The sequence below is a fragment of the Phacochoerus africanus genome, chromosome 7, assembly GCF_016906955.1.
Source record: "Phacochoerus africanus isolate WHEZ1 chromosome 7, ROS_Pafr_v1, whole genome shotgun sequence".
NCBI lineage: Eukaryota > Metazoa > Chordata > Mammalia > Artiodactyla > Suidae > Phacochoerus > Phacochoerus africanus.
In genome coordinates, this window is record NC_062550.1 from 18,807,228 (window position 1) to 18,820,771 (window position 13,544).

Consider the following 13,544-nt stretch of genomic DNA (forward strand, 5'->3'; position numbering starts at 1 on the left):
ACGGGAACTCCAAGAGATGGTTTTTTGAAAAGACACACAGAAAAACCTTAAGCTAGACTCAGCAAGAAAAAAAGAGAGGACTCAAATAAAAGAGGGGACTTTACAAGTGATACCCCAGAAATACAAACGATCATGAAAGACTATTATGAGCAATTATATGCCAACAAATTGGTTAACCTAGAAGAAATTAATAAATTCCTAGAAACATACCACCTACCAAGACTGAATCATGAAGAAACAGAACATCTAAGCAGACAGATTACTAATAAGGAGATTAAACTCAGTAATCAAAAATCTCCCAGCAAGGAAAAGTTCAGGACCAGAGGACTTAGTGAATTCTAGCAAATATTTAGTGAAAAATTAATACCAAGCATTCTCAAACTCTTCCAAGAAACAGAAGGAACACTTCCAAACTCATTACATGGACAGCATTGCCCTAATGCCAAAACCAGACAAGGACGCCACAAGAAAGAATTTCTGTACTTCTAAGGACACTTAAAAATAACTCAAGCCCAGCGTAGGAAAAAATATTTGCAAATTGCATAACTGACACATGACTCAACACTCAGAAGAATTCTCAACACTCAGAAAACAACAATTTTAAAACATTCAAAAGATTTGAAGAGACACTTCAGATAAGATACACAGAATGGCAACTAAGCCCATTAAAAATGCTTGCCCTCATTAATCATCAGGGGAATGCGAATTAAAACTACAGTGAGGGAATTCCTGTCGTGGTTCGGTGGAAACGAATCTGACCAGCGTCCATGAGGATGCAGGTTCGATCCCTGGCCTCACTCAGTGGGTTAAGGATCCGGTGTGCAGTGACTGTGATGTAGGCCCGTGGCTACAGCTCCAATTTGACCCCTAGCCTGGGAACTTTCATATGCCGCAGGTACGGCCCTAAAAAGACAAAAAAAAAAAAATGCAATGAGAGACCATTGCACACCTTTTAGAATGGCTACAACTAAAAAGACCACCATACCAAGTGTTGCTGAGGAGGTGGAGCAAATAAATCTCGCCCACACTGCTGGGGGGAATTAAAAGATAGGACAATCACTATGGAAAACCATCTGCCAAAACTGTTTCCTTAAAAATAAACATACACCTACCATGAGACTTTTGCAGTCCACTCATAGGATTTATCCAGGAGAAATGAAAGCCCATGTCCACACAAAGCCCTGTATACTAATGTTTACAGAAGCCTTATCTGTAACAGCCAAACACTGGAAACAATCTAAATTAAAGGTTCATCCACAGGGTAACAGATAAACAAATTGTTAAAGATCCACACACTACAATAATACTTGGCACTAAAAGCAATGGATACATGCAACAATATGGATGATTCTCAATTTTCTTGGATGAAAGAAGCCAGACAAAAAAGCACATATTATATGATTCCACATCCACAAAATTCTAGGAAATGTACAATAGCCTCCAGTGACAGAAAACACATCAGCGGTGGCCTTGGGGTGGGGAGCATGGGTAGGAGAGAGTACAAAGAGGCAGGAGGTATTTTGGGTGGGAATAGATGAGTTCATGGTCTTGATTGAAGCAATGATTTCACCGGTGTGTACATATGTCAAAACTTAAACTACACGATTTAAATATGTATAGTTTATTGCAGGTCAAGTCCACCTCGAAAAAAGCTGTTGAAATAGAATACACATATGTATAAAATATGTGTAGAGGATTAACAAATAATGAAACAACAGGACCCTCCCTGTATCCATCACCTGGTTTTAAAAAAGGAAACATGACCACTATTTTTCAAAATTTCAGTGTTCCCTGACCACCCTAAAACCCAGGCTTTCTTGTTAAAAATAGCTCGCTGTTTAAAACTGTTTTCTAACTACTCTAGGCTCCCAAAGGTGAATATTCTGGAGACTATTTTTATGTCCATTAGCTCAGTAACTGGTATGTGGGCACAGCTTGAAGGCGAAACTGGCCCTTTAAAAGATGGGCAGATGTGTATACACATCTGAGAGCCTCTGGCCAGAATGCAAAAGGGAAAATTCCCGTTAACGGTGGCCAGACAGGCCTGTCCTTTCACTTTTCTCTTTAAAAATGCGGCAGGGCTGGGAGGGAGGGAAGGGGCACGCTGTTGTAAAGGCACTTTGGCAATGGCTTTCCGTACGACTTCGCCAGGCTCCGCCCACGGACGTTTTCCTATCAGCGGTCATTGGAGAACTGAGCCGGGTGGAAGTCCACTGCGCATTTAAAACTCCAGCAGGAAACTAAGCAGTGGTTTCCAAGTAGGAATCGATTTACAAGAGATCGCAATCAGCTTTCCTTCTAAGGAAAGGCTGGGAAACTCATTTGGCTTCATGAAACGTAAGCTATGAGGCACCTTTGGCCAAATATCTATTAATTAGGCGAAACAAGCCTTTTGTCCAAGATTTGTTTTTCGGCTGCGTCTTTACAGCAAGGCCAGTTCTTCTTTCCTCAGCGGCTGATTGGCTCTGGAGTGTGGCCAGAAGCCTACTTCCTGCAATTAAAGGAGTCAGGTCTACAACCACTGACCTGTTTATTTCTCTTCAGAGGGATGGCGCTTACCATCTTTGTCCTCCAGCTAGCCCTCCGCATCCTAGCATTTCCCATGTACCTGCTGGACTTTCTGGGCGTGTGGCACTGGATATGCAGAAAATGGTTTCCCTACTTCTTGCTGAGGTTCAGTGTGATGTACAACAGAGAGATGGCGAGCAAGAAGCGGGAGCTCTTCAGCAACCTGCAGGAGTTCGCGGGCCCCTCTGGGAAGCTCTCCCTGCTGGAGCTGGGCTGCGGCACTGGGACCAACTTCAAGTTCTACCCCCCCGGATGCCGGGTGGCCTGTATTGATCCCAACCCCAACTTTGAGAGGTTCTTGATCAAGAGCATTGCCGAGAACCGACACCTGCAGTTTGAGCGCTTCGTGGTGTCGACCGGGGAGGACATGCACCAGGTGGCGGACGGCTCCGTGGATGTGGTGGTTTGCACCCTGGTCCTGTGCTCCGTGAAGAATCAGGATCGGGTCCTCCAGGAAGTGTGCAGAGTGCTGAGACCAGTGAGTGTGGGGGATGAGGGGGGCTGGTTGGTAGCAACCACTATCATACCAAGGGCAGTCCCTACCCATTTCAGGTAGATCAAACCCCCTAACGTAAGTAAAGCTACTCAGAAGACACTGTTGAAATTTCTTTAAATCTTAGAGTGAAAAAGAAGCTATAAAGGAAGTGATAATACATGAATACATAAAATCTTAGAACTGCTTCAGAGGAAAAAAAGAAAACTATAAACAAAGTACAAAAAAGTTTGGAAAAAGAAATATTTGCCAGGGATGATGGATAGAGAGGGTTAATTTCCTTCATATTACAAAACATTACAAATCAATCAGGTCTGCAGGATTCTAAAATCAATTTTTCAAAAGAAAAATAAGCAAAGCACAGGAACAGAAATAAAGAAAAATAGCCAGTGTATGATTTAAATGTTTAGTCTTGCAATTAAAGAACAAATTAGAGCAAGAGATCAGTTATAGGTGGAATCTTAAAAATAAACAAATGTGGAGTTCCTGTTGTGGCGCAGTGGTTAACGAATCCGACTAGGAACCATGAGGTTGCGGGTTCGGTCCCTGCCCTTGCTCAGTGGGTTAAGGATCCGGCGTTGCCGTGAGCTGTGGTGTAGGTTGCAGACGCGGCTGGGATCCCACGTTGCTGTGGCTCTGGCGTAGGCCGGTGGCTACAGCTCTGATTAGACCCCTAGCCTGGGAACCTCCATATGCCACGAGAGTGGCCCAAGAAATAGCAAAAAGACAAAAAAATAAAAATAAAATAAACAAATGTATATAATGAAATAGAAACAGACTCAAAGATAGAGAACAAACTAGGGGTTACAGTTGGAGGAGAGGGAAGGGGGAGGGGGCAAGATAAGGGTATGGAATTAAGAGGTACAAACTACTACATGTAAAATAAATAAGCAACCAGGCTATATTCTACAGTGCAGGGAAATAGAGCCATTATTTTGTGATAACTTTAAATGGAGTATAGTCTATAAAAAGTCTGAATCACTATGTTGTACACCTATAACTAATATACTGTAAATCAACTATACTTCAGTTAAAAAGAAATTAAAGCAAGATAACTGTTTTTCATTACTGTACTGACAGACTTTTAAGGTCAATATGGTGTTGGGGTGAGTCTGGGAGACTGGATACCCTAACTGGAAGAAATGCCCTCTTTGGAGGGCAATTTGATCATATCAAATTTTAAAGGACACGTACTCGTTCATCCAATAGGGACCTATAGCTGTACGGCGCAAATATGCAAAAACTTATTCATGAGTAAAAATATTCATTATGGTATTTGTAATACCACAAACTGGAAAAAACCTAAACATCCATCAATAGGAGGCTGTTAAACAAATTGTCACACAATATGAAGAGATTCTAGGAGTTCCCGTCGTGGCTCAGTGGTTAGCGAACCCGACTAGCATCTATGAGGACGCAGGTTCGATCCCTGGCCTTACTCAGTGGATTAAGGATCTGGCGTTGCTGTGAGCTGTGGTGTAGGTCACAGACATGGCTTGGATCCTGTGCTGCTGTGGCTGTGGTGTAGGCCAGTGGCTTCAGCTCTGATTGGATCCCTACCCTGGGAACCTCCATATGCCGTAGGTGAGGCCCTAAAAAGACAAAAGACCAAAAAAAAAAAAAGAAAGAAATTCTGTGCTGATATGAGAAACACCCTCAAGAGATAATGTAAAATTTTCAAAAGCCACGAAAGCATAGAATATTATGTAGAAATTAGTCCATTTGTTGGGGAGAGGAATATACCTATGCAAGTATTTATATTAATAGGAATGACAGACAAGAAACTATTGCCAGTGGTTCCCTCTTGGGAAGGGAATTAGATGAGGAGGAACAATTACCTTTCACTTTATACCTTTCTGTACAGTGTGAAATTCTTTATAATACCTGCATGTAATTTTCATGTTACCTTTATTGTTTGTTTAAAAACTAGCCTAAACTAGTTTTATTCCAAACATAGTTGAACGTAAATCAAGTGTGGATATCTTGACATTTGAATTTACTATTCCAGGAGAAAAGAATGTTCTGCGATTGCAGTTTTCTTTTCTTTCTTTCTTTTTTTCTTTTGCTTTTTAGGGCCACACCTACAGCATATGGAGGTTCCCAGACCAGGGGTCCAATCAGAGCTACAACTGCTGGCCTACACCACAGCCACAGCAACGCAAGATCCCAGCCAACTCTGCAACCTACACCACGGCTCACGGCAACACCAGATCCTTAACCCACTGAATGAGGCCAGGGATTGAACCTGCAACCTCATGGTTCCTAGTCGGATTCATTTCCGCTGCACAATGATGGGAACTCCACCAGTTTTATCTTCTAATAGAGAAAGTTCCTCAGGAAGAAAAGGACTTGGAGACAGTATTTAGAGGCAATAATATACAGTCATCCCTTGGTATCCTCAGGGAACCCCCCCCTCCCCGGATGCCCTATCTGCTTGAGTCTCATATAAAATGATGGAGTATCTGCATATAACATATGCACCTCCTCCCACATATCTTAAATCCTCTCTAAATTACTTATAATAAATACCTAATACAATATAAATGCTATGTAAAGACTTGCCAGCATGGAGTTCCTGTCCGTGGCTCAGCAGTTAACAAACCCAACTAGTATCCATGAGGACGCAGGTTCAATCCCTGGCCTGGATCAGTGGGTTAAGGGACTGGCATTGTTGTGAGCTGGGGTGTAGGTCACAGGCGCGGCTTGGATCCCACATTGCTGTGGCTGTGGTGTAGGCCAGCAGCAACAGCTCTGATTGGACCCCTAGCCTGGGAACCTTCATATGTCGCAGGTGCGGCTCTAAATAGACCAAAAAAAAAAAAAAAAAGACTTGCCAGCATATAAAAAAATTAAGTTTGGCTTTTTGGAAACTTCTGGACTTCTTTTTTTCTTTTTTTTAGGGCCGAACCCACAGCATTTGGAAGTTCCCAGGCTAGGGGTCGAATCGGAGCTACAGCTGCCAGCCTTTACCATGGCAGCGCCAGATCCAAGCCGCATCTTCAACTTACAGCTTGTGGCAACGCCAGATCCTCAACCCACTGTGCGAGGCCATGGATTTTTAATCAGATTCGCAACCTGCTGAGCCACAACAGGGAACTCCTGGATTTTTTTTTTTTCCTCCAAATATTCTCAATCTGCACTTGGTTGAGTATGTGGAAGCCGTGGATACTGAGGGCTGACTATAATTTGTCTCTGGCTCAAAGATAGGCCAGTATCAAAGCAGTAAACAAAACAGGTCTGATTCTAATACCCAACTCCTGGGTCCTTATGTCCTAAGACTGGGCAATAACTGGGCACAGCTAGGAGATGTTTTGCTCGCAGTGTCACTAATCTCATAACATCTCTGCAAAGTAAATACTGATCATCTCTATTTTAAGCACTGAGAATCATAGTCTTGGTCGTCTTCCTTAGCTCCCGCAAAGCACCTACTCTCTGCTGAATAGAACCAGGAGCTTCACAATGCTCTTATTAAGCCCTCACATCAGCCAGTATTGTCCTCATCACGGGCTGGGAAAACAGACTCAGAAGAGTTAAGAAACTTATCCCAAATTGCACGGCAAGTAGGTCCGACCTTAAGGTACATATTCTTATTTTATTTTATTATTATTTTTTTTTTTTGCCTTTTCTAGGACCGCTTCCTATGGCATATGGAGGTTCCCAGGCTAGGGGTCTAATCGGAGCTGTAGCTGCTGGCCTACGACAGAGCCACAGCAACGCAGGATCCGAGCCAAGTCTGCAACCCACACCACAGCTCACAGCAACGCCGGATCGCCAACCCACTGAGCAAGGGCAGGGACCGAACCCGCAACCTCATGGTTCCTAGTGGGATTCGTTAACCACTGCGCCACGACAGGAACTCCTGGTTTCCGAATCTTAATATCAAGCTCAGATCTCTCTTTCAATCCCAAACTTTGGTATCCAGCTGTCTGCTCAACAGTCACCTGAATGGGTAACAGGCATCTCTAGCTTAACCTGTGTAACCCAGAGAGCATCATCCACCTCCCCAGACCCGGGTCTCCTCTTTTCTCTCCTGTCCTATTCTGTGGAACTGTTTTCTTCAACTGGAAAATCGTCATTGTGTTGTCACTGCAGCAGCTTGGGACACTGCTGTGGCATGGATTCGATCCCTGGCCTGGGAACTTCCACATACACCAGGCAGAGCCAAAAAAAAAAAAAAGTATAAGACATGGTTATTTAGTCTCAGGCAGCGCCTGGTATGGAGTCAGACTCCCACAGGCTTGCAAAGTAGAGCCTAAGAACAATTTTTAGATCAATTTAAAATACTTTTTACAGGGGGAAAAATGTAATTGTAATGTATACATGTAAGGATAACCTGACCCCCTTGCTGTACAGTGGGAAAATTAAAAAATAAAAAAATAAAATATTTTTTACATAAAAAAATTTTTAAATTTTTAATTACAAAAAGACAAACTACAAAGTAGAGAAAACATGTAGTATACATAGTCTAATTATACTAAAAGCCCTTACTAATCAGTAGGAAAAAACCAACAGCCTGTTAGAAAACTGATAATGGACATCAACAGACAAATGAGAAAAGAATAAATCCAAATAACCAATAAGGTTTAATAAAAGATGTTAAGGTTAAGAATGTTGGAGTTCCCATCGCGGCGCAGTGGTTAACGAATCCAACTGGAAACCATGAGGTTGAGGGTTCAGACCTTGGCCTTGCTCAGTGGGTTAAGGATTTGGTGTTGCCATGAGCTGTGGTGTAGGTCACAGACGTGGCTCGGATCCTGCATGGCTGTGGCTGTGGCGTAGGCAGGGCGGCTATAGCTCCAATTAGGCCCCTAGCCTGGGAACCTCCATATGCTGCAGGCGCGGCCCTAGAAAAGGCAAAAAAAAAAAAAAGAATGTTAAAGATGTGCATATTATTAAGAATGAAATACCACTGACAAATACAGAGGGGAAAAAAAGAGTACTGATGAAAGTTTTTTGGCATTGGGCACTCACATCTATTGCTAGTAAGAATGCAAACTGCTACAACTTTTCCAAAGGGCAATTTGACAATTGTGCCAAGAGCTTTAAAAAGGCGCATCCCTATCAAATTACCAATGGCATTTTTTCACTGAACTAGAACAAAAGTTTTTTTTAATTTGTATGGAAACTTACCCTGAATAGCCACAGCAATACTGAGAAAGAAAGATGGAGCGGGGAGACTCAGGCTCCCTAACTTCAGACTATACTACAAAGCTATAGCCATCAAAACAGTATAGTACTGGTACCAAAAAACAAATATAAATCAATGGAAAAGGACAGAAAACCATGCACCAATAGTCAATTAATGTACAACAAAGGAAGAAAGAACATACAATGGATCAAAGAAGGTCTCTTCCATAAGTAGTGCTGAGGGAAGTGGACAGCTACATGTAAAAGAATGAAATTAGAACATTCTCTATCATCATACGCAAAAATAAACTCAAAATGGATTATAAGATAAGATACTATAAAACTCCTAGAAGAAAATACAGACAGAACACTTGGACATAAATTTTAGATCTGCCTCCTGGAGAAATGAAAATAAAAACAAGAATAAACAAACGGGACCTAAATACAGTTAAAAGCTTTTGCAGAGCAAAGGAAACCGTTTAAAAAATGAAAACTCACAGGATGGGAGAAAATATCTGCAAACAAAGCAACTGACAAGGGATTAATCTCCAAAATATACAAACATTTCACATAATTCAATATTGAAAAACAAACAACCCAATCAAAAAATGAGAAGACCTAAATACACATTTCTCCAAAGAAATCATATAGATGGCCAGTAGGCACAATGAAAAGATGTTCAACATCGCTAATTATTAGAGAAATACAAATCAAAACTACAATGAGATAACACCTCACACCAGTCAGCATGGCCATGCTTAGTAAGTCTACAAATAACGAATGCTGGAGAGGGTGTGGCAAAAAGGGAACCCTCCTATCCTACACTATTGGTGAGAATGTAAATTGGTACAACTACCATAGAGAATAGTATGGAGATCCCTTAAAAAACTAAAAATAGAACTACCATAAGATCCAGCAATCCCACTCCTGGGTATGTAGCTGGAGAAAACAAAAAGATACATGCACCCCAATGTTCACTGAAGCACTCTTTACAATAGTCAAGACATGGAAGGGCATTCCTGTCATGGCTCAGCAGTTAATGAACCCAACTAGTATCCATGAGGACTCAGTTCAATCCCTGGCCTTGCTCAGTGGGTCAAGGATCCAGTGTTGCAGTGAGCTGTGGTGTAGGATGGCAGCTACAGCTCTGATTGGACCCATAGCCTGGGAGCCTCCAAATGCCTCGGGTGTGGCCCTAAAGAGCAAAAAACAAAACAAAACAAAAAAACATGGAAGCAACCTAAATGTCCACTGACAGAGGAATGGATAAAGAATATATGGTACAAGTTTCCATTGTGGTTCAGCAGTAATGAACCTGACTAGTATCCATAAAGACATGGGTTTGATCCCTGGCCCTACTCAGTGGGTTAAGGATCTAGTGCTGCCATGAGCCACAGTGTAGGTCACAGATGCAGCTCAGATCCTGCATTGCTTTGGCTGTGGTGTAGGCCTGCAGCTGCAGCTCCAATTTGACCCTGAGCCTGGGAACTTCCATATGCTGTAGGTGCGGCCCTAAAAAGACAAAGAAATATGGTATATACAATGGAATATTACTCAGCCATAAAAAAGAAGGAAATAATGCCACATGCAGCAACATGGATGGACTTAAAGATGATCATACTAAGTGAAGTTAGTCAAAGACAAATATCATATGATATCACTTATATGTGGAATCTAAAAAAAAAGATACAAATGAACTTATTTACAAAACAGAAACAGACTCACATAGAAAACAAACTTATGGTTCCCAAAGGAGAAAAGGAGGGTGAGAGAGACATAAATTAGGAATTTGGGATTAACATATACACACTACCATATATACCATGGATAACTAACCAAGACCTACTTGTAGGGAACTATACTAAATACTCTGTGGGAATGTTTACCTCTCCTAGATAACCTATGTGGGGAGAGAATATGAAAAATAATGGATATATGTATAACGGAATCACTTTGCTATAACCTGAAAGTAACAAAACACTGTAAATCAAATATACTTCAATAAAAAATAAAAAATTAAATTAAAAAAAAAACAAACATCTTGGTGAGACCATATTGCCAGCCTCTAGAGCCAGTCCACCCAAGTTAAAAACCTGACTCTGACATTTATAAGCTGTATGACCTTGGGTGAATTTTCTATGTGACTCTGTTTCCTCATCTGTAAACACAGGAATGGTAATAATAATATTCACCAAATCAACTTTATTATGAGAATTAAGTGAGTTAACCGTGATAGGCATTAAGGATAGGACCTTGCATGCAGTAACTGCTTTCACTTTTACTGATTATTATGTGTTGCTTTTGTGAACAGAAAATAAAGACTGGCAGCTCTGTATAAAATTTGACTGAAGATGATACTATGAACCAAAATGCTGTTGCGATAAATTTGAATTTCTCCATGTCCTCTCAGGAAGTTGGCCTTTGGGGCCCCTGAAATATAATATGTAATCATTTATAACTGTCTTTTCCCAAAACTACAATCCTTGATTTTTTTTTTTTTCCTTTCTCAGGGAGGAGCTTTTTATTTCATGGAGCATGTAGCAGCAAAGCCATCAAGCTGGATTTCCTTCTGGCAACAGGTCCTGGATCCTGTGTGGCACCTTCTGTTTGATGGATGCTACCTGACCCGAGAGAGCTGGAAGGCCCTGGAGCGGGCCAGCTTCTCCACACTGAAGCTGCAGCACTTACAGGCCCCTCTGCCCTGGGAGCTGGTGCGCCCTCACATCTACGGATATGCCGTGAAATAGCATAAGCAGGGACTTGAGACCCACACGGCTCAAATAATTACAAGTTTGGGTTTTACATGTTAAAATACTAATCAGGAGATGGGAACCCCCCCCCCTTTTTTTTAGGTAAATCTGCATCTCATCCCTAAAAGTTTGTTATAACCTACTTAGCCATTTCTGTCATCTCCCAAAGAATCCAAAACGAAACCAAACAGCAGCTTTGAAAGGAAACAGTGGGCTTTCCTCATCGAGGGCTACCATTGCTTTACTAAAGTCACCATTTTTCTGTCTTCTTGAAATTGTTACCTTATGGATTTCCATTTCACCCCCTCTTTGAGAGGTTAGTGCTAATACACAGTTAACTTACTCAAAAGACTTTGAAAGGGGAGATATGAAAAGATCTTAATAATTTACAAAATGAATAAAGAAATACTAACCGGTTGAACATCCAAAGCTAAGGAGCACAGGTTTTTTGGTTTTATTTTAGTTTTTTTGAAAAAGAAATGCGACTCTGCTGTTCTTAGTATCATTGGGCTGGCCTTCAAAGTGAATGGACCGAGATGTCACACCTAGTGCTGTCCAGCTTTGCTGTGTTTATTGCAGTATTCTACCCGTTTGTTTTCCTACATTCTAGTCTTCCATGCACCTGGAGCATGTGGAGGTTCCCAGGCTACGGGTCGAATTGGAGCTACAGCTGCCAGCCTACACCACAGCCACAGCCATGCCAGATCTGAGCCGCGTCTGTGACCTACACCACAGCTCACGGCAATGCCAGATCCCTAACCCACTGAGCGAGGCCAGGGATTGAACCCACATCCTCACAGATACGAGGTCAGGCTCATAACCTGCTAAGCCACAACAGGAACTCCCAAAGGGACTCCTTTAACTAGTAAACTAATCACTAAATTCACATATGCTTTAGGACTAGAAATAAAATTAATGGTTTATATTTTTGCTGGCTTGGTTTCATTCTTCTTAACGTTTCTGGGAGGGCTTTCCTTCACTGTGGAAAACTAAGCTATTTGAACATATGGATGTTTCTTTCTTCAGCCAGGTAACTCTAAACACAGCCAGGAGATTTTATAAAAAGCAATTTTGGAAGAATCCAAATGGGTTTTGCAAAGTTCAAGCCCAAAGACCCCATGTGTGGAATCCATAGAGCCGAAAGAAAAGCTTATTAGTCTTCTCCCTTGAACATGAAACCAGCTCATGTTACAGCGAGATTACGACACTCATCTGTGGCCTCCTGAGCACTGGAACATGAATACTCTCCTTGTACAATCTCCCAAAGGTAGGGACTTCCTCAATTTACCCACATCACCATGGGTTAGGTCAGTCTAGGGACTGCGAAATATGAAAAGCCACGGAATGACATGGTGAAATGTCACTGGCACATTGGAAATAAAGGACAAAGGACAAAGAACAAGCAACAGTCTCATCAACGTCTTCTTGTTTAAGCAATGTAGCAAATATTATCCTTGTAGAAAAACGAATAAGTCAAGTTTCTTACATTCCACAAGTTACAGAGAAAGTCTCAGAGCCCGGAATCCCCAAACCACAATACTTGCGTTGACAAGCAGGACTGCCATCCTGCTTTCCTCCTCAGGCCCAAAAAGCACACATTTATGATCATTCCAAGAGCCGAAGGAGGTGACTTAAGCTTATGCAAAATGAAAACAGAAAAAAAGGCAAAACACGTCCAATGTATTTTTGGTCCTGTGTTGGTTAGATGCCCAGGATTGTACGTGACAGAATTTAAGGGCTTAAGCAGAAAAAGGAGTCTCCTGACTCTAAGGAGTGAAAAGCATAGAGGCAGAAAAGTTGCCGGTGGCTCAGATCATGTTTTCAGGAGCCAGACAGTGTTTAGGGTCCCATCCGCCCTTGTCTCTATTTCAGGCAGTGAGTCTCTAGAAGGAGAGCCAATCTTCATGCTCCCAGGGCCCAAGGCCAGTTGCAAAGAGCACGTCCAGTTTTGCCAAAACTCCAACCAAAGTTTTAGATTGAGTCTCAACTGGCTCTTACTGACAACACAAGCCCATCCCTGAATCAACCAGTGTTTCAGTGAGATGGTCCTTGAGCTGATGGGCTCAAGGTCAGAAGGCTTCATCACTAGGGCCGAGCACCCCCAGACCATGTAACAAGACCATGAAACAAAAAGGGTGGTGTATCCTCCAAGTGGAAGCAGGGCCTGTGACTGGGAAAAATAGGAACGGATGGTGGGAAAGCGCACAGCCAATGACCATGATGAGTACACGGCTGCATTTGGATCAGACCCTCTGTCTGTTTTCCTGCGGTCGATCACATAGGTCGCACAGTGTCACCCTTAGAACACTGGCTTTTCAGTGGGGTAACAGCATGCAATGAGGGAAATAAACAGAAGAACACCGGCTTTGGCATCAAAGTGATCTGGATCAAGTCCTAGCGGTGTCAATCATTGATTATGTGACCTAGGCAAGTTACTTACCTAAGGTCACTTTCCTCATCTGATAATGGGGACAATGTCTACCTAAGAGGTTACTGTGGGAAGTTAATGAAGAGAAGCATTTGGTGCTTAATAAATGCTGCACTTCACTCGACAAATATTATTGAATGCCTACTGTGTACTCTGCTCTTGGTGCTTGGCTAGAGCC

At 42.1% G+C, this 13,544-nt stretch overlaps 2 protein-coding genes across 2 annotated transcripts in view; one reads left to right on the forward strand and one right to left on the reverse strand.

The window, feature by feature from the left end:
* Positions 1-13,544, reverse strand: part of SLC11A2 (solute carrier family 11 member 2) — a 101,376-nt gene that overhangs the window by 14,097 nt on the left and 73,735 nt on the right. The gene's annotated exons all lie outside the window — the stretch shown is intronic.
* TMT1A (thiol methyltransferase 1A) lies at positions 2,168-11,863 on the forward strand. Its single transcript, XM_047786619.1, has 2 exons — positions 2,168-3,046; positions 10,699-11,863. Exons 1-2 carry the CDS (start codon positions 2,549-2,551, stop codon positions 10,933-10,935), a joined length of 735 nt encoding a protein of 244 aa, XP_047642575.1. The 5' UTR covers positions 2,168-2,548; the 3' UTR covers positions 10,936-11,863.